The 21,091-nt window shown below is 38.5% G+C and overlaps 1 protein-coding gene across 1 annotated transcript in view; it reads left to right on the top strand.

Annotated features, from left to right (window-relative positions):
- The window catches only part of FTCDNL1 (formiminotransferase cyclodeaminase N-terminal like), a 171,730-nt gene that overhangs the window by 47,296 nt on the left and 103,343 nt on the right, over nucleotides 1-21,091 (top strand). The window contains exons 5-6 of the mRNA XM_042995018.1: nucleotides 892-1,016; nucleotides 3,940-4,018. Of these exons, the coding sequence (XP_042850952.1) occupies nucleotides 902-1,016; nucleotides 3,940-4,018 (194 nt within the window). The 5' untranslated portion in view covers nucleotides 892-901. The remainder of the gene's footprint in view (nucleotides 1-891; nucleotides 1,017-3,939; nucleotides 4,019-21,091) is intronic.

The raw sequence follows: 21,091 nt of genomic DNA, 5'->3' as shown, positions 1-21,091 counted from the left end.
AATGAATTCGTGAGGGCCATATTTATTTTTAGTTACGATATTTAAAAGAGACCTAAATATGGCCTGGTCTTGAAAAGGGGAATTCTTTTCTTACTGTTTTGAGATATTTAAATTTCTTTAGTCAATAATATTTGAGAGTTGAAAAATGCCATTCTAGGTACTAAAAAGAATCAAAGCAACCTCTAAAACTTGTGTAATTAATGCATTTTCACCAAAAGGATCAGTCACATTTTTGGCATTGTTGGTTCACGTAGGATATATATCAGATTTCAGTTCCAGGAAGAGAATCCTGTGAAAAGATTTTCAACTGATACAGGAATTTTGGAGACTGAAGTATATAAGAGGAATTTAGTCAAATAGTTGTCACTTAAAGCACCCAAAGAGTCCCTTTTATTTGTTCATATATTGCCTGTGGCATGGCCCATAGAGATATCCTTTCTTTTGCCAGAAAAATAATTTTTATAAGAATCTTTATTTCTCTTTGTTACAGTTCCCTAGTTAAGTCTCATTTAACAAGAGGATCATGCTTATTTGATAAATAGGACAGACCTCAAAAAGAGGATAAACTAAGGAAGATGATGTTTCAAAGGGAATAACATACTTTAACAAAAAAGTTTCATTTCCATGACAATTCAGGCTGAGTAACTTGCCCTGTGTGTTCTAGTAGTGTTAACTATGTTCCTACGTTCATACGTGTGTGGCCACCTACGCATGGTTTCCTGGTTGACTGGATCTGAGGATTTTATCCTTTAGGTGTTCTGCAGTAATGAAATAGTGAAATGTTCATATTATGACTGCTTGGTTTCCAAAAAACTAATTTTTATAAGGTTAATGAACATGAAAATATGAACACACCACAGAGACCAAAATGAACAATACTTTTTCTCCTAGAAAAATCACCATGTCTTCCTCCAGACTGGGGCTCTGTTTGGCTGCCTGTTTACTAAATATTTCAGAAGCCATAAGGAAATACATTGTTGAGAACATAGCAAAAGCAGCTCTGCTTGAAAAAAATGGTAGGAACAACAGACAATTGAAGCGAATATGTAGTGTTTTGATAAATACAGTAATTTTTGTATAATGCAGACAGTGCTACAGAACACTCTTCTTTCTTCTTAGACTTCCCTCCTTGTTCTTGGGCTGTTACAGCTTTTGCAGGACCCCAGGATACTGAGATAGGTCGGTTACTCAGATGTGCACATGTGCTCTTTCCCAAAAGCCTGCATACGCTCAGCAGCGCACTGATTCACATTGGAGAGTGAGTGTCTGAGATGAGCATTGTTCAAGATTTCAGGCTCCTGAGGAGGATATATTTACATAAAGGTTTAATGTTTCCCTCATGGGCCATTTATGTGATCATTAATAGAATGAGCATAATTGTACCTTATGCTTTTTATTCGACAGGTTAAATAAAAAATAAACTTGCCAAATACCAGCTACTTTTCAAAGCTCTCCTGCCAGCAAAGCCCATACTTTCATTACAACGTTATTATTTCTACTCCATTTTCTCCATATAAAAACTCTTAGGCGATTGCCTTTAAGTGATGTGTGTAAGATCACTCAGCAATTCAGAAGACTGGAACTCAAACCTCCTTACTCCCTGGGCCAGTGTTTCCTGTGAGAGATACCACTTTTTATTTTACTCTTGTTAATATGTTCATGTGGTGACACACAGTTCTAGATACCACTTGTTTTTACTTTCATGCACACACAAAACACAGTGTATTTTCAGACTTCTAATCATTAAGTAGATTAAATTTAAATTTTTGGCAACAGGTGAGCATTAGAGTCACAATCCTGAAGCATTTGAGACAGTATATTTTAATTTCTGATAGTCATTTTTGATTCGGTGGCTATTTTTCATGAGAAGGAAGTGTTTTCCCCTAGCCCATTTCTGATGATGAGCACATTTAAGTTACCGCCTTACAACTTTGCAGGAGCTGCAAATGTCTAAGAAAATTCCTGATAAATTGCCGATAAGAAAGCCCCTCTGGAGTCAGTCTGCAGCTATGCTTTCCCATTGTCTTTGTGGGAAGAGCCAGCTTGGGTCCCTCATTGTCAGACATAGTACCTCTAATGGGATTGGGTTACCTGTCTCTGTGATTAAGTGAACGTGCAGAGACATCTGTGGAAGCCATATACTGATGGACGTCTGAGTCTCAACTTCCCGTTTTTATCAACTTATTAGTGGCAGCAGCTCAAGTGGAATTATAGCTATTATACTCCATTACAAACACCAAACAATTTACTTCTGCGGAGATCCATTGACAGTTCCTACTGCCAGCAGTAATTTTTTTTCTATATGCATGCTTAAGAAATTGCAGGAGAGAGGATTTCATTCTTCTAGCATTTGATTCAATTGTATCCTATGAAACTGAGAATAAAAGCTTTTCAGAAGAAGATTTAGGATGAAAAAATAAAATTATCTCTTTTCTTCCAGGAGCTAGAGGATGTTGAAAAAATACATAAAGTAAGAGGTTGTATAATCGTGTTCTTGGCTTCATCTTTTACAGTTTTAAAAATGAGGGAAGGTGGCACTAGTTAAGAAAATGACCTGTTGTTTTACAAATATTTTAAAGACGTTTATTTTTAAGTGGGTGGAATAAAACTATATCGTCCATATTTTTTCTGATTAAGCAATGTGAAAACATTTAAGTAGCCTAAAAGGTCTTAGGTAAAGGAACCTGAGTTATAAATTTTAGATGTATACCAGGGCAGGGCTCTATAGATGCTCATTTGGCTATGAGTGAGTGACATATGTTTATCTTTTCGTGTTATTAAAATTAATGGTGTGGGGCTGCTATAAGCTCTGTAGTTCCTGTGTGTAACTTATTTTTCCTCTCCTCTGAAAAGATTAATTGTTAGGCTGCCAGGGGACAGGGCGACAAAGGTATAATAGCATAGCTAACGGTTTAATTACTGCCTGAAAACTTTTGTCCTTCACTTTGAATTTGCTTTTGTAGGCTTAAGGGGGACTTTTAAGGAGGCTGAACCAGGCTTGTAAACTTTAAAAATAACTTTGGGGTAATGTGCGGCTGCCATACAAGTGTATAGCAGCTTTCTCCTCCAGGTTACACATTCAAGTGAGTCATAAGCCACCAAAAGCTGGAAGTCGTTAACATCTGAAGGATGTTGGTGGCCTCTGAAAGGAGATGGTGGAGACAGAACAGTTTCTAATGGACAGGTGCATACATCCCAGAAGCCTGTGTTTCAGACACTAATTGGCCTATCCTCGTTTTACCAAATGTCAGATTTTTATCCAGACAGTTTGATTTGGAGGTTTTCGAAGGAAAAACTGGCAAAGCCTAGAGGAGAAGATGGAGAAGGAGCAGAATTTAGAGTAATGTGATGTGGCGACTGAAAGAAGAGGCTACCATCTTAGACTGAGTTAAGAGAACCTTGGCAAACTCAGTAGCGAGTCCAAGTCCAAGGCATGATCTGGTGTAGACACCAAAGGCTAGCATCTGAGCTGAGCCGTCTGGTTATATAGTAACCAGATAGAGTTATAACTATAATCTGGTTATATAGCAACACTATAAGAAGTAGCCATTACCACCTGGGAATTTCATGATTAGCCAATGTCACTTCAAAGGTCAAATACCAGAATTTTTCTATTTTTTTAACACAATTTTTAATGTTTATTTATTTTAGAGAGAGAGAGCGTGAGTGAGGGATGGGCAGAGAGAGAGAGAGAGAGGGAGACACAGAATCCCAAGCAGGCTCCAGGCTCTGAGCTGTCAGCACAGAGCCCAATGCAGGGCTTGAACCCACGAACCGTGAGGCCATGACCTGGGCTGAAGTTGGAAGTTTGGCTGAGCCACACAGGCACCCCCCAGAATTTTTCTGTTAAACTAAATTTAATTGCACCAGAAGATCTAAATTATTAAGGATTCATCACAGAAAAAAAATTCTAGCATGTATGTGTTGTTTTTTTTACAGGGCACAGGTATCCTGAAGTATCAGTGCTCAATATATTTTCATTTTCTGATCAAGACTACAACAGATCAATCATTAAACAGCAGCTTCTGTTAATGAGTTAGGTAAGATTTCGGTGTCTTTATGTATATGTCTTTTGATGAAGGATAAGTTTCAGGTAGACCTGAATGTTCTTTAATCACTGATTTCCTGTATAAATCCTAATACTCCCGAGAATCTATCTTAAAACTGCATTTCATTATTCTTCTGAACATGTATATCTCAAATGTTTCCAATTTTCTCTTTAGTAAAATGAGCAATGGGGTCCAAGGTTTAATATTCTTTCACTGAAGATGATCCTGTATCAAATGTGGTTAAGGAAACCTTTTCTGGTTTTAACCTGTGAAGTAATAGTGTAGAAATCAGCCTTAATTTCACCAATAACTTGGCATGGAATGAAATAATGAAATATGCCAAACAGTTGTGTTTTGGGTTGGGAGCCTGAAATCTTTTATTTTATTTTTTTAAGTTTATTTATTTTGAGAGACACAGTACATGTGTAAGTGGGGGGCGGGGGGGGGGGTGGGCACAGAGGGAGAGAGAGAATCCCAAGCAGGCTCAGAGCCATCAGTGCAGAGCCTGATGTGGGGCCCGAACCCACAAACATGATCTTGAGACCAAGATCCAGAGTTGGACACTTAACTGACTGAGTCATCCAGGTGCCCCAGGGAGCCTGAAATCTTGAGTTGTTCATAGGTTGAAATGAAATGAGCTCCATGTCTCATAGGGATGTTCTCAGATTTAATAGGAAAACTTGAATTGGAAGAATCATAATTGTTTAAAGAAAAGCCTATATTATCTTAATACTACTTAGTAAAGGGTTCCAAATATTTTCAAGTAAACCTGATTTCAACTGAGTGTCTTCTTTCAAAAGGTGTATTTGTTTGGAGAGCAAAAAGCTGACTGATAACTTCCAGCAAGCATAGGACTGATTATCTTGAATGTTAATCATAGGATGTAAAATTTGCTTCTTTGTTATTTATCTCTATGGCTAAAATGGTCATATTACACTAATGAAAACTCAGAGTAGCAATAGTATAGGTGTTTATAATATGTACTTCGATATAATGATTCAATGAAAAACTCTAACTACTGAATAAGAGCAAAAATCAAATACTTATGCTTCAAAAAATGTATGTGTGTATATTTTAACATAATCATAAAACATTCTGAAAACATAGAATTTTATCAGATTAATTTGGTAAAATTGAAAAAATTGAAAGTAACCAATTAAAAAACTGACAAAGTTATTTAAGACTGATGAACATTGCATAATTCTTCTACTTTGGGGAATAAAGAGCTGGCAGAAATACGAAACTTTATGACAATTGGGAGGACAAAAGGGAACTGTTGATCTTTTATTTTTCTTTGTTTTGGATAAAAACAGTCTTCTATACAGATTGAAAACAACAACAACAACAACAAAAAACCCAGAACAACTAGTAAGACAGTAAAATCATAGCTGCTGGTTTAGATGCGATTGAAAGTTTAGTGATTGCTGTTTCCAGTTTCATGTTTTAAGGCAATTCCGTTTTGGCTGCCAGCGTGGAGGCTTTTAAGTCTGTGAATATGGAGGCTCAAGAGGGGATCCACCTTGCCTGGGAGCAGTGGACCTCATTCCCATTTACACTCTATCTCGTGTACAAGCGGACAAGTGTGGAGCTGTGGCCTAAGTAAGAGAAAGTTTAGGGTAGTGTGTCATTCCTGGTTGGAAACCACTTTTTTTTTTAAACAAATCAGAACAGTTTGTGACAATATAGTCATTCCTCAACTCCCTGGAAGAGTCGACCTTGAAGAATTATATCAATAATAGGCTTTCATGGGTTGCAGTGCATACCGTGGCTTTGTGACTTCTCTCTCCACTTTCCACCCCATGACACTATGGAACACTAAATGCCGTGGGATGGGGGCAAATCAGCCATTTGTCCCTTACAGATTTGCCATAGATCATGAGGAAAAACAACAGTAGTTTCTAATGAGTTCCTTAGATTCTTCAAGGCAGAACAATGGTGTGTTTGGCCCATCTGTGTCCTATTTTCTTGAGCAGGGGTAATGATGAGGTTGAAAAACCACTTAAATGTTAACTCCTACCCCTTTTTCCTCTGATTTTTTTTCTTTCTTTCCCTATGTACAACTCTCTTTAAGATTTGCTTTGGAACTGAACTGTCACATGCTTGATTTCAGCCCCAGGGGTAAGTTTAATTTGGAAAATTTGAGCTATGTCACTTGAGGTGTTTTTGAATTAGGCAAATTGGGAGAAAAGAAAGACCTTTTGCCTGGACTGTCTAGCTGCACCGTGGTTAATTACGAGATGCAGAGGCTCATAACCTTTGGGGGAAAGTCCGCCTTAGGATAATTGCATTCTTCTCTGTATGACCTCAGAAATCCCTGTATGATGTTGCCTCATGTATTTCATACTGAATTGTCTAACATTTGGGATGTAGATTTGGACTCTGACTGAGCTACATCAAGTACTGGCACTAGTAAAAGAGACTTGTTTCCAGAGGAGCACCTCACCACTTGTGCTGCCTTTTAATGTGACCTCACAATCTAGGGATTATTTCCCAGGGAAGTCTTGGCCCAAAACTTGCTGTACTTTTTATCCAAGAAAGAGTTAAAATTCAGCACGGGGGAAATACGTTTCACACGAAAACAAAGAGTTCAGAATTGTCCAGACCTGAATAATGATTTTAATTGTCTTCAAAACAATTATGTTCAATTACATTAAATCTCAAATTAGCTAGTACATGAAGTTCTCCATTACATCAGGACTGGTCCTCCCCAGATGTTCATCCCGCGTAGGAGACAGTTGACAGTCGGATGGTCTGGACACAGTATTTCTCCCTTCCCTTGCCCTTTTGCTTCATTGGCAGCTACTGTACCTCATGATTTAAACATGGACATTTCTAATTAAATGAGAGCTCAGCTGCGTTCTTGAAGTAATTTATAACATTTGATTTGAAATGTAATAGCTTCAATCTTCATCTGATTAAAAACAGTCATATACTGTACATGGTTACTATTTTGATGGCTGCAACATGCAGTTTTTATTTTTACATTCCCCTTTCGACACAGCTGTTCATCTAATATCATCCATTTTTTTAAAGCTTTTTTTATTTGTTGTTGTTGTTGTAATAGCATGTTCAGGCATTCGTATGAGGTAGAAGTATTCAATTCTAGGATCTTGCTGTTCTCACAACAGTGAAGGGACGTTTTTCACTAGGGTAACACCTTCTCACGGAAACCAACTTTTTTTTATTTTAATGTTTATTTTTGAAGGAGAGGCAGAGCATGAGTGGGTGAGGGGCAGAGAGAGAGGGAGACACAATCCGAAGCAGGCTCCAGGCTCTGACCTGTCAGCACAGAGCCCGACGTGGGGCTTGAACTCACAAACTGCAAGATCATGACCTGAGCTGAAGGCGGATGCTTTAACCAGCTGAGCCACCCAGGCGCCCCGGAAACCAACTTTAAGATAATAATTTAACTTTCTTTGGGAGGAAGGGTAATGGAGAACATTCCAGTGACATGAAAAATAGTTAATATTTACATGCGTGATTCATGTATGCTTTATATGCAAATATTCTGAATGATGTATTTCAGAACTTTTTTATAGCACCTGTAAGCTTTCTTGTAACTTAAGGAATGAGTTCTTTTTTTTTTTTTTTTAATGTTTATTTATTTTTGAGAGAGAGAGAGACAGAACTTGAGCCAGGGAGGGGCAGAGAGAGAGAGAGGGAGACACAGAATCAGAAGCAGGCTCCAGGCTCTGAACTGTCAGCATAGAACCTGCTATGGAGCTTGAACTCATGAACCATGAGATCATGACCTGAGCCAAAGTCAGATGCTTAACTGGCTGAGCCACCCAAGTGCCCCAAAGGAATGAGTTCTTAAAATGAGGCCCAAAATTGGCGTTCAGGGCCTTATAAATGTCGAAATCATTTGCAAGTTTTATGCATGTGCATTTGTGTATATGTACATAGGGACAGACACACATAATTTTGCATATAATTTTAGTTTAAGAACTTTTAGAATAGAGAGCACAGCAATGCAGAGGCTCAGAGGTGAGAACATCCTGGGTTTGAGGACCTGCAAAGGACTTCAGCATGGCATGCTAGAACTTAGAGATGAGGTGTGATGGTAGAGGCATTCCTGGGCATGTTAAAAAATGAAGCTTCAGAGATAATTAGAGGTCAGAGCATGAAGTCCTATATGCAAGGTTAAGGAATTCAGACCTTATCCTAAAAGCAGTGGGAACCACAGAAGAGTTTTAAGCAAGAAAGCGGTATGATTGGCTTTGAATTTTAGAAAGATTACTCTGCCTGCATGATAGAGGATGGCCAGGAGGCAGGCAGACCAGTTTGGAAAGGTGGTGATAACAGAATCAAGAGTGGAGAGAATAGAATGGGGGATGTTGAGGGGTGGGAACAGAGTGGTGGCATGAAAGTGTCATCACTTACAAATGATGGAAGAAAGAGGATTTTGGGGAAAGAGCATGAATACATTTTTTACATGCTGCCATTTGGCAGTTAGATATAAAATTGAGAGCTAGGAGACACAGCGATCTAGTCTGTATTTATTTTAAGCTTATACTTTTTCAAAAATGTTTTGGACTTTGGTTTTCATTTTCAATTAAAATCACATTTGATCTATTAGGCTATATTTCATTTTTATCTCCATTGTCTCTCTAAATTTTTTTCTTTCCTCCCTTCCCCCCCTCCTCATTGTGTCCTTCCCTGTTTCTCTTCTTTCCTCCTTCCTTTCCTCTTTTTCCTCTTTGTTATTGTTAAAATGATACACACACAGCTGAAAGTTGAATATTTTACAGGGTTTGTTCTCAAAACTCTAAGTACCTACATAATCCCCTTTCCATATCACTTTAATTTCCTTCTCCCCAGAGCCAAGTACTTTCCACTCTTTTGTTTTATCATTTAGGATTCAACTCCAGATATCTAAATACCAACTCATACTGGTACTTTTTGGTTTTTCAGTTTTAGGCCTTGTCTATTGAATTCTTCCTACAGAGGGTGAGAATTTAGCTTCCTTTCACCCCCACCCCTACCCCTGACCCCCAACACACGCACACTCTTCCCAATTCTCCCTCTTTTAGATATAGTTATATCAAAATTTGGATAAATATTTAGTGGTTACATTATTACAACTATGTAAATATTATTCATAATGAAGTACTTAGAATGTTATCATTTTACCCTTTCTATGCAACTTGTTTTGTTTGGAACTGATCATTATCTTTTTGATTGTTTACTTCGTTTTTTATATATTGATCACTGGTTTAACCCCAAACTCTCTGTTAATAATGGGATCTCTCCATGCATTTAGATAGAGCATTCCATGTATTGGATGTTCTATCAGTTTTATTATCTTAAAGAACCATCATCTATACCTCTCTGACCTGTTCCAATCAGGACCGGTTGCCGTAAACCCTAAATTTGTTGAGGATAACTGTCATTACAGCATCTCCCTTTATTATCATCCTGGGTGCTCCCTTCACCTCTCTCTGTGTTGGAAACACTGGTTCCTAAATCTCTTACTTTCTCTTTTTTGTCCCCCTTAGTTTATGTCCTTGTTTTAGTCGCACATATCTTTTACTGGCTTTCTTTAAAAAAGGTGGGAGCAGTATATTTTTGAGACTTTGCATGTCTGAAAATTCCATTCATTTCACCTTCACACTGGTAGTTTGACTAGGTGTAGAATTCTAAGTTAGAAATAATAATTCCTTTATTTTGAAGATATTGCATTATTGAATTCTTATTTTTATGTTGCTATTGAGACTTCTAAAGCCATTATGATTCCTGATCTTTGTATGTGATCTGTCATTTCTCTCTGGAAGCTTGTAAGATCTTCACTTTATTCCTAGTGTTCTGAAATTTCTGTGATGCCCCTTTGTATGACTCTCTTTTCATTTATTATGCTAGATATGTGCTAGGCCCTTTGAATCCTTGAAACTTTTTATTTACTTATTTACTTATTAAATTTTTTTTTGAATGTTTCTTTTTAAGAGAGAGAGAAACAGAGTGTGAGCAGGGGAGGGGCAGAGAAAGAGAGGGAGACACAGAATCTGAAACAGGCTCCAGACTCTGAGCTTTTAGCACAGAGCCTGACAAGGGGCTCGAACTCATGAGCTGTGAGATCAAGACCTGAGCTGAAATCAGACACTTAACTGACTGAGCCATGCAAGGACACCTGAAACTTAAAAAAAAAAAAAAAAAAAAAAAAAAAAAAAAAAAAAATTAATGTTCATTTATTTTTGAGAGAAAGAGAGAGAACATGCATGAGTGGGGGAAGGGCAGAGAGAAAGGGAGACACAGAATCTGAAGCAGGCTCCAGGCTCTGAGCTGTCAGCCCAGAGCCTGACACGGGGCTTGAACTCATGAGCTGTGAGATCATGACTTGAGCCAAAATCAGACACTTAACCCACTGAACCACCCAGCCACCCCGAATCCATGAAACTCTTATTCCTCAGTGCCAGACAGTTCTCCTGAATTATTCCATTGATGATTTCTTCCATTCTTCGAGTTTTTTTCTGGAAGACACATTATTTGGATATTGGAACTCTTGTGTTGGTTCTCTACATTTATTTTCTTTCTTTTGCCCATCACTTTATATTTTTATAATACTTTCTGTAAAATTTCCCTCCCCTACCTTATATGCAAAGCCTTCAGTAAGTTTTTCATTTCTTCTGTATTAGTTTCCAGATGCTTTTATTTACTCTTTGAATGTTTATTTTATTTTATTATTTTAAGTAACATCTGGTCATATCTCTTGAATACAGTATCAGTGGATACTTTTTGATATTTTCTTCTTCCTGCATCGTGTCTGCTTTCCAACCCCTGCCCCTAACCTGGATATTCTCAGTATTCTCAGTAGGTGGGGTTTGTCAGCTGTAGACTCATCTGGCTGGGTTGTTTCTTTGGGGAACCCCTCAATTAGTATTTTGGTTTTTTTGGTCTTTTCCTCTTGAGCTGTTGAAGTTTCCCAGAGAAGTATCTTCCAATCGTCAGCCCACAGGGTAGACACAGCTGTGTATGTTTTAAGAAATGAGTTGTAGAAGAGGGCTGGTAGAGTCAGCATTTAGTTTGTGACTATTCTCTAAGCTCCCTTCTTTTCCTTAATCATCCTTGCCCTCAGCCGTGCCCAGTGTTCCCCAGCCCAGATGCCTTAGGTTTTACCTCTTGTGTCTTCTGCCAGGGTGGAGGCAGGGCACTTGCCTGTCTGTGTGGAGGGGGTGTTGCTCTAACTGCTGCTTAAACAGACTTCCCACCAGTCTTCCTGTTTTGAGCTTTGCTGTTAGCTTCCTTTCCAACGTAAGGCTGCCATTTCTGATCATGACCAGGTGCCTGTGGTATAAGTCAGGTTGCTTTTCTGCTGTCCCTCTTGTTGCCTTGGGGCTCTTAAGTCCCTTGTCACTCGTGTAGTTGTTTTCCAAGTTCCAGTGCTGTTGCCTCCGCTTCCATTTCTCTTCCATTTGTCCGAGTGAGTCATTGCTTTTAAAAAGTATCCCTTTCCCATCTTTTTCCTGGGGTTCTTTGGAGGAAGTGAAAGTAAACATAAGATAAGGGCCTACACTCTCCTCTTTACTTGGAAGTCCCTACTTCTGTAATTCTTTTCAATGATTTTTAACTAGTTTGTATCATTCAAGAACACTTAATTCACCTAATTTGGAATCAATGGTAAGTTTATGGGAACATATATTTTTTTGTCTTATGTCCAACTCGATAGTGAAGATATTTAGTCTCAATCTCTGGGCTTTTATACATATTTCATAAGCATTTTCTCTGAAGGGTTGCTGTGGGTCATAGTGCTTCCTGTATGTTTTTCATTTCTTCCTTATTCAGTGTTTTTACATGTGGGAGCCAGGGTTTCTGAAACATGACCTTGTTTCCCATTCACACATAAACCTTCATGAGAAGGACTGAGTGAAAATGTGGGGGAGGGGTCAGGACAGAAGGTGCTCAGGCAAGTTCTCCCAGTGATTTGTTGGTGGCAATGGGCTTACCTAACATGTAGGCTCATGATATTCAACTTTAAAAGTCTGGACCATCATGGGGCACCTGGGTGGCTCAGTCAGTTAAACGTCTGACTTCAGCTCAGGTCATGATCTCATAGCTCGTGAGCTCGAGTCCCGCATCAGGCTCTGTGCTGACAGCTCAGAGCCTGGAGCCTGCTTCAGATTCTGTGTCTCCCTCTCTCTCTACCCCTCCCTCACTCATGCTCTGTCTCTGTCTCGCAAAAATAAATAAACATTAAAAAATAGCCTGGACCATAGCTATGAATTTTATAAATGATATGGAAGCTTGCTTTTTGTTTTATGTCATTAGTCAGATGAAATAATGTTTGTACAATGCCAGATAAACCGACATTATTTAGAAGACTGGAAAGATAATGTGCTAGCTAAGTAAGTTATATGAATAAAGAAATAGATCTTACATGATTGATTTTGATTTTTTTGATTTATCTATAAATATATATAAAACATTAATGAATTTGATTAGAATTATCAGCCTTGTTAGATGTTTTTTCGAGTATTTTTATGACTTGGGGGACATGTGCCATGGCAGATTCACACGATGTCAACACTTGTGTGATAGTCTTGAGACCCTTTGATTACCTTATTACAGATTGTCAAAACATGGGCTGATCTGGCAAATCAGGCACAACTTTCCACTTCAAGAATTTTCTACCCTGATTCTCTAGTTGCTATGGAGATTGTCTTATAAAACAGCCCTGGATTTGGTTGAGATTAGTCAATTTAGATGCTGGGTTCTAATATAATTCTCTCCACCATCAGCAATGCCCTCATTGCCATAGCATAAAAACAGTGGCTGATTTTACGAGCATATGTTAACATAGTTTTAGGACATAGAATTTAGTTTGAGAATTTTAGGAAACTGGCACCATATTCTAAGGAAACTTAAAAAACAAGGGGTTGTGCATTGGGAAAGTACTTAAAATATTAAGATTGATTTCCAGTGACTTTAGCACATTTTAACTGCAAAAGGGAGTTACCAGGTTGTTCATAAATGCATATTGCTACAGGTTTAATAAATGCAACAGGATTATATCTACTAATGCAAAAACAGAGGTACTGATGAGGAAGGATAAGGCCAAATAGGAGAACTGGGATAAACTGACCTGTTCTTCCATGACTGGCAATTATGGGTGAACTCAACCATGCTTGAAAACACTGTACTCTTTTCTTTCACTTTGACTCTGCAGTAACCTGAAGTCCAAGCAAGTTAGCACCCCATGGGGCAAGCCATGACCAGTGGGGGGACCTGAGCTTTTGTCCCTCAGTTGGACAATCCTGAGACCCATTCCAGCAAGGCCAAGCCCCAGTTGCTCACAATGTTGACTTGCTTGATAACACACCATTGTATCGGCTCTCCCTCCTTCCCCATTTCATTATTGATGTGTATCAAATAGGATTTATTGAAATATTGACAAAAATGACTATATTTTAAGAATCTTCTAATTGGGATGAATGGGTGGAGTACATGAAATCTTTGCTACCTGACTGTACACTTCTTATAATTCTTTCCTAGTCTATAAGTCACTTGTAAGATTTATAGTTAAAAATTGGAAGGCCTCCTTGTTCCCACCCGTTCACCTGGGTAAAGGGTCTCAGCATACTCATGATGAAACCATGGATCATTGTGGCAGACATTAACACTCTCCCCTTACTAGTAAAGACATCCCTAGGGGTCATCAAAGTTTAGGGGCTCTAGGTTTTCTGATTTTGGGTATGTATAGTACCCAGTGATTGATTTTATGTGATTGTTCATGGTCTCTTAGAGAATGTGGACCTAATAAGGGATTTATAGCAGGTGACTGACACCAATGCTAACTTTTTGACCCCAGGTCCCTTGTCCTTGGCAATTCTTTTCCTGGGTTTCTTTTTCTTTTAATCCCTGCTTCCTAGCATTTGCAGTGACTTCCAATATCAAGGTAACTAGAATTAGAAAATTCTAAAGAAATGACATAGTGATGCTAAGACATTGATGGGCCTGTGAAATGAAATACATCAACCCAAGTCTGTCCATACCCTCATGTGGACAGCCCTTCTACCTGCTATCCATTGATCAAGTGAGGGTGTGCTTCTTCAGGAGACCCAGAGCATGTGGTAATGGTAATGACAACAACATATTGTTATAACATTGTTATCAATTAGATCAATTATCATTTGTTTCACTATTAAAATTGCATATATTAAAAAACGCATTCTCCAGCTTTAATTAGTAAGATAATATCTTAAGATATTAATTGTTGTGCACTTCTTTCCCCAGAGCCTAATGCATGTGTGTTTCCTGCTGAGTTATTTGCTACCTTGAGGGGTGTAGAATTTTTATAGTGGGAATGAGGAAGTAGCAGTCAGTGTTCATGTTTGAATTTTTGACAACCAAAAGGAGAAGGCTGGGAAAACCAGTACAAAAAGTTTATACCATTGCAGTAGAAAAAAGAAGGGAGGAGGCCACCTCACTCCCTGCCTAGAAGAAGGTGAGGACTGGGGTCAGGGTTGGAGAGGAGGGTGTTTGTTATAAATAGTACAGTTTTTCCTTACCCAAATTTTGAACCAGTTTAATGGTAAAGAAAGGCAGATGAGAAAGGGAAATACTACCTTTAATACTGATGAAACTAACATTGACAGATGAGCTAACTCAAGCAGAGAATTAGACAGACTCATCCAGCCAGTCACAGGCAGCACTGGGCAGCACAGGCCTGCCTGTGGAAAGCTTTTGGCAAGGAAGAGTGGGCCAGAATGTGTGTTTCCTGCTGACAGCTCCCCAGAAGGAAGAAGGAGGAAGGGTATGCCTATGCAAACCCAGCTTCTCTCCCAAACTCCCCATCGGGGAATGAAATTTAGGAGGGAGCATGGCCAATGTTAATTTCCTAGGGCTAAAATAACAAAGTGCCACACACTAGGTGGTTTAAACAACAAAAATTTATCTCACAGTTCTGGGGGCTAGAAGTCTGAGATCTGGGCGTTAGTAGGGTTGGTTCCTTCTGAGGTTCAGGACAGAAGGACCTATTCTGTTTTGGCTTGTAGATGGCCCTCTTCAAGTTTATGTGTCATTTTCTTTGTGTATTGTCTATGTCCAGATGTCTCTTTCATGAGGACACCAGTCATATTGGATTTGGGCTCCACTCTATTCCAGTATATGACTTCCTCTGAACTAATTTTATCTACAATGTCCCTATTCCCAAATAAAGTCACATTCTGGGGTCCTGGGGGCTATGACTTCAACAAATGAATTTGGAGTTTGAAGTAGGGCACAATTTAACTTCTTTTTTTTTTTTTTAATTTTTTTTTTTTTTAACGTTTATTTTTGAGACAGAGAGAGACAGAGCATGAATGGGGGAGGGTCAGAGACAGGGAGACACAGAATCCGAAACAGGCTCCAGGCTCTGAGCTGTCAGCACAGAGCCCGACGCGGGGCTCGAACTCACGACTGCGAGATCATGACCTGAGCCGAAGTCGGCCACTTAACCAACTGAGCCACCCAGGTGCCCCCACAATTTAACTTCTAACAGCCGAGCAAGACCAGCAGAACTCTCTCCTTGTAGAAGAAATGTTAGTAGTGAGCAAGAAACATTTTTCCCCAAAAGAAGATATAGAGAGGTGGGTATGGTTTCTGTGGAAATGGGCATCCAATGAGAGATGGTGAAGAGCAGGGAGACTGGAAAGGGCACTGGGAGAACATGGCCTGTTTAAGGCGCAAATGGTGGAAAGTAAGGGCGAGGCTTGTAATTACTGAGAGCTTGTTGAGTGTGGTTGGTGGCCAGTGGTCAGGAAGATGTGTGGGAGCCAGACGTATACAAGGAAACCAAACTAACTCATGCAGACTATTTGTTTACGATTTGGGGAACATTGGTTGGGTGGAAAAGCCAAATTAACTCTTCGCTGCTGTGGGGAGTGGGCTTTCTGTTTATTGAAGGCTATTTACACAGTGATGATATATCAGCCAGCAGAAAGATTCCTTCTGGCAGAGCCATTCCCAAGGCTTTGCTATGTCCCATCTGAACTTTTCTTTGGGGCATCCCCTGCTTCTCAATAGCTGCTTGAAAGAAAGGGAGAGGCCCTTACTTAAGAGGGAGAGTCATAGGAAGTGACATGCCCAATTCAGTGCCACCTACATATGCATGTTTATGTGCCTGTGCATTTTTCATCAGCATGAACTAAAGGGTTGCATCACATTGGGTGGCTAGAGAGGCAAGCTAACTGGTAAGTGGTCAAAATAAGGATTTTTGAGGCTGAATAAACCTGAATCCAAATTTCAGATCTGCCACTTATTTGCCAGCTGACATCAGGAAAATTTTTTAGTCTCTTTTATAGTCTTTTTTTTTTTTTTTTTTTTTTTGTATCTATACAATGGGGAATACTATCCTCCTGTGAGGACAATTATGAGAAATAATGCCTGTGTAAAGGTCCTGGTACTCTGCCTCCCACCACTAAGTAGCCGTCACTGTTTGTGGCAACTGTCCGTGGCCTTGCAGAGAAGGGTGCTGAGCGGTTGGGGGCGGCTATTCCCCTCCGCCATAAAGGGAGCAGATCCCTCTTCTCCCTTTTGTGTTATCAAGATTCCAAATAAGGTGCCTTTTGAGTAAAAGGATTGCAAGACAAGATGTTTGAAAACCTCTTGAGCAGGAGATCTCTAAAGTGCTTTCAGCTCTAAAATTCTAAGATCTGTAGTAGACAACTTCTCCCTGTTGGTTCTTCTTTGCAAAATAATATGCAGTGCCTATTTCAGAGAAATATTATGAAGATACATGAAGAAGTATTTGTGAACATCCAGACGGTACTGGAGTGCCTGTTATCTTTACATTTTCCATAGTTAATGGTATTGTGACTATCAGAGGAGTGTAATGGAGTACTTTCTCCTAAGAAAGATGGGGCAATGGAATCTGTACCTGAAACAATTAGGGAACACCATAGGACAGATTAAAACATCGTATTACTGAATACAGCATAAATTACATATGCTGGGTCGCTCAGGAAAGTATAATTCTTTAAATGAACGATATCATGCCTACACAAGTGGTAATTATATCAGCATATGCCCTACACAGGAATAACAAGCTTTTGTATATATATCTCTATGAAAGTATGTCATATACAAGGATATGAAAATACATAAAAAATGTATCCCCAAACTATTAGTATACTATGTATTTTCCTGGATACCTATTTCTTCATGAAAATATATGCTACATAAAGAGTTTGGGGGCATGCGATTCCTATTTTTATAATAAAGATAGAGGATAGGTGAATTTTTTCATTCTGTAATTGAAAACAGACCTAGAAATATTAAGAACCTCATGTTTTTACATCAAGACAGTAGCATTATGAAGGATCCTCATAACTCTTTATTAGACCTTGCCTAGGACTTTTTATTAATTCTCTTTTTCAAAATTTCAAGCTTTCCACATGAGATTAAAATTCACCTCTGACCATCACCCCCATCTCTGGTCTCCTGAACACTCCCTGCCAAGTTATGGTATGAGTATATTATTCTCACTCTGAATTCAGAATTTCTGCATGCTTTTGTTTATGTATGTATATGTATATGTATGTATATAGTCATAAACCCAATATAGTATTGCTTGTGTGTGTAAATATAAATGCTATCAAAATAGAACTTTTTCATTCAGCAAGATATCTTGGAAATCTATCCATGCATGGTATTACATATAGTTCTAGTTTATTCCTTTTAAATGCTGTATAGTATCAAAGTGTAAATACATCACATTTTTTCCTATTCCCCTATTTGTGGACACTCAGATTATTTCTCATCTTTCCCGACTACATATAATGCAGTAGTGAACTTTCTTGAATAGTCTTTCTTGTGCACAAATGCACGAATTTCTCTAGTGCAAAAAGAAAGGAATGGAATTATTAGGTACAAATATTTTAACATTTTGCCAGATTAAGTTTTACATGAAAATTTATCAAGTGTTTACCCTCATTTCTCCATGAGCTCATTTCCATAGTAGGTAACAAATTTTTTTTCTTTGCACTTTATTTTTTACTGCCAGGCCAGTGAAAAACTGACAACTCAGAGACACAAGTGGAATTACTTTTTCTCAGCAAGTTCTGTTCATTTTGAATCGTAGATTCTTTTATCAGTGTATCATTATTTGTACGCTTATTTGCCCTTTAGGAATGGAACATGACAGAGTGAACAGTAGCATCCAGTGATGTCCCCTAGAGTTTTGTCCCCCCCCCCCAAATTGTTTTCTGCTACTTCAAGAAAGAACAGGCAACAGAATGTGTCAGTAGAAATGCAATTTAGGAATTGCACTTGATCTCGTTTTTCAGCCTGATGTTTCTCTTCTTTCATCATAAAGATCAGCTGCATTTTATTTTTTTTTTTCAGTCCCTTAGAATAACATCCAGTTCTAGTCAGCATGTTTAATGTACTTCTCAATGATGTTCTAGCATAATAAATTTTCGTATCTCGTGCATATGTACATATGGTAAAAATTTCTTCAAGTTCTAGCCATGTGGGGGAGGAATATTGTGGTTGCTTTGTTAATGCAGTGTTTGTGTTGGAGCGGTTAGGGCCCCGCGCTTTAACTCTCAGCGCAGGGCGTAATGAGATGGCTTTGATGGTGGCGGAAGAGTCTAGTGGGACGGTCCCAGCTTCACACTTCAAAGCCGAGCATATGGGGTGAATACTGGGTATCTTCGTGCTCTTTGGGGATGGATGGTTGAGAGACAATTCTTAACAGCTCTGTTTGATGAAGATATTGGAAAAGAAATGGTCTATCTTTAAAATAATCTTGAATTGCAAAGAGAGAAATTTTCACCCCCTTCCGTGGACTGAAGGAAGAATAATTTTTTCCTAGTCTGCACTTAATTAGAGGCAGTGCAGTATGACACTACGATGCTGTATTTTGAAATGACTTCTCTTTGAAAGGACTGTGAGATGAATCGGCCAGTTTTATTTTAGGTATTTGTATGAATTTAGGCAAAAACTTTTAGGGCTATCTGTTTTACCATCTGAGAGATTTTTATGGCTTCTGGTAGAGAATCTTTTTTTTCCCCTTCTCATTAAAAAATACATAAATAAAAAATCAACTAAACAAAAAACTTGGCTATATGAAGAGAGCTAGACTAAAACCATAGGACGCTTGTAAGATTTCAAGTCTAGCACCCAGTTTAATTTTTAGATTCTGTGCTTCTTTCCCTTTACTTGTTACTGCGTGCGAGGTGATAGGGTTGAAAAATACTCTTTCTGATTGCTGTGTACTTATGAAAAAAGTTGATTCTTGTTTAGGTATCATCAGAGTTCCGGTTTAAAAGTAATTATGATAAACCACACATCATATCGTCGGTCAGAGGAAAAAAAAAATTACCCATTCCTAGAAGAAAAGGAATGACAGGCCTGAGTTTTTTTCCTGGTTGTGTCTTTTGGCTGCTATTAAAAACATAACAAAACTGAGTTTGTCAGTTATGTTCCTCGTGCTGAAATGCAATTCTGTTTAACAGTTAAATTTTAACTCCATTTATACCAGTAGTCCTAAGTCCTGAATGAAACAAAAGCAGAAGGGAAAAGGATGATATTAAATACCACTGGAGACATGAAGTATGTGTTAGTGTAAGGAAGGCATAGACATTTAATTAAGCAGATCCTTAACTACTGTCTTTACATACAACTTTATTGTAGCTTCTCATTAAATACTGCATTTCAGCCACCCTTATGTCTGTCTGTTATAGGCTCAGAGAAAAGTGTTTTAAGAATATGAAGCTTAAACTTCTCATTGAGTGGAGGCATCTCATTGCATCGATCCCTCCTTTTACAAAGAGGTTTAACCAAACTCATAGATGTCTCTAAAGTTAAGACTAAAAGTGATGAATGCACATGCATAGAAATGTAAATAAGGTCACCCAATCAGGAGGGTTCAAATATATTGAGAAAATATTGTTACTATCAGCCTTTTCAAGAGAAAACTAGTGAAAATTGATAGAACCGTTAATGATGGTGGGAAAAAATTGTCAAAAATGGAAGAAAAATGAAAAACTATTACTCTTTAAATAGAGCACAATTTAGGAAGCTGCAGGGTTTTGCTTTGCTTGTTTCAAGACCAGCATGATGGCATCATACTCTTTCTGCGCAAGGTGATCCAGATGTTTGCCTTGTGTGATGGTACTGACCGGTTGAGGCAGCCCATAGGTACAGGTAGCTTTTGACAGCTGCTGATGGGACTGTTCTGAGGGCAGCTTGTAAAACATGAAGATAATGGTGGAAAATGGATCCATGGTTTCTCACTAAGAATATGTTGTACTCCCACTGCTGTTAAACCCAATTCTCACTTCGTTAACATAGCAACCCCTTTACTCTCTTTTGTATGTTTGGAATGGACACCACTCACCCTGGTTTGCAGTTATTCCAATGCCTGCAAAGCGCTTAGGAACCAAATTCAATTCACTCAACCTAAAAAGTGTTAACTACAAGGCACTACCTCAGGGAGTATGAAACCTGGATGGAGGAACAAAAGTCCACAATTAACTATATAATACAAGTAGGTTAGATTTGATGTTATATTGTATAAAAGCGGTAAAATACTGTGTGAACACACGAGAGGGAGAAATGAATTTCAGTGGAGGGAGAGCACATCTATGAAACAAAGATTATTAGTTCAGAAGTCCTGGTTTTTTGGGATTCATTGAAAGTGCTGAAAGTCCCTGCTCTGGAAACATTGGACTCCACTGTAGAGGAAGTGGCAGCTTTACAGGAAATGCACACGGAACTATTGTTTTAAATAATAATGTCACTTATCCGAAAACTGATGAGTCGTAGTTTCCCACGGGCTTGAGCTTGAAGTATTCAGAATCTTTATCTTCTGTGTATCAAAATGTGTTTGATTTGCATGGTGTGATCATTTGAAGTTAACATGGGATGATTTTAACATAGATTAATTGTGAATATAAAATAATAAAATTAAAACTAGCTCTTTTGAATATGTAATTTATATCACAAATAAAATAACTTGCTAGTAAGCTTCTGACTAAATTGATGCTTTTCTTTAAAATGCAGGCAATCTAAATTTACTTTTCAGTAAAATTACAAATCCCACCCGCCATGGGCCCCTAAGTTGT

This window comes from Panthera tigris, chromosome C1, assembly GCF_018350195.1.
Source record: "Panthera tigris isolate Pti1 chromosome C1, P.tigris_Pti1_mat1.1, whole genome shotgun sequence".
In the NCBI taxonomy this organism is placed as follows: domain Eukaryota; kingdom Metazoa; phylum Chordata; class Mammalia; order Carnivora; family Felidae; genus Panthera; species Panthera tigris.
This window is presented reverse-complemented; position numbering and strand designations above follow the sequence as displayed.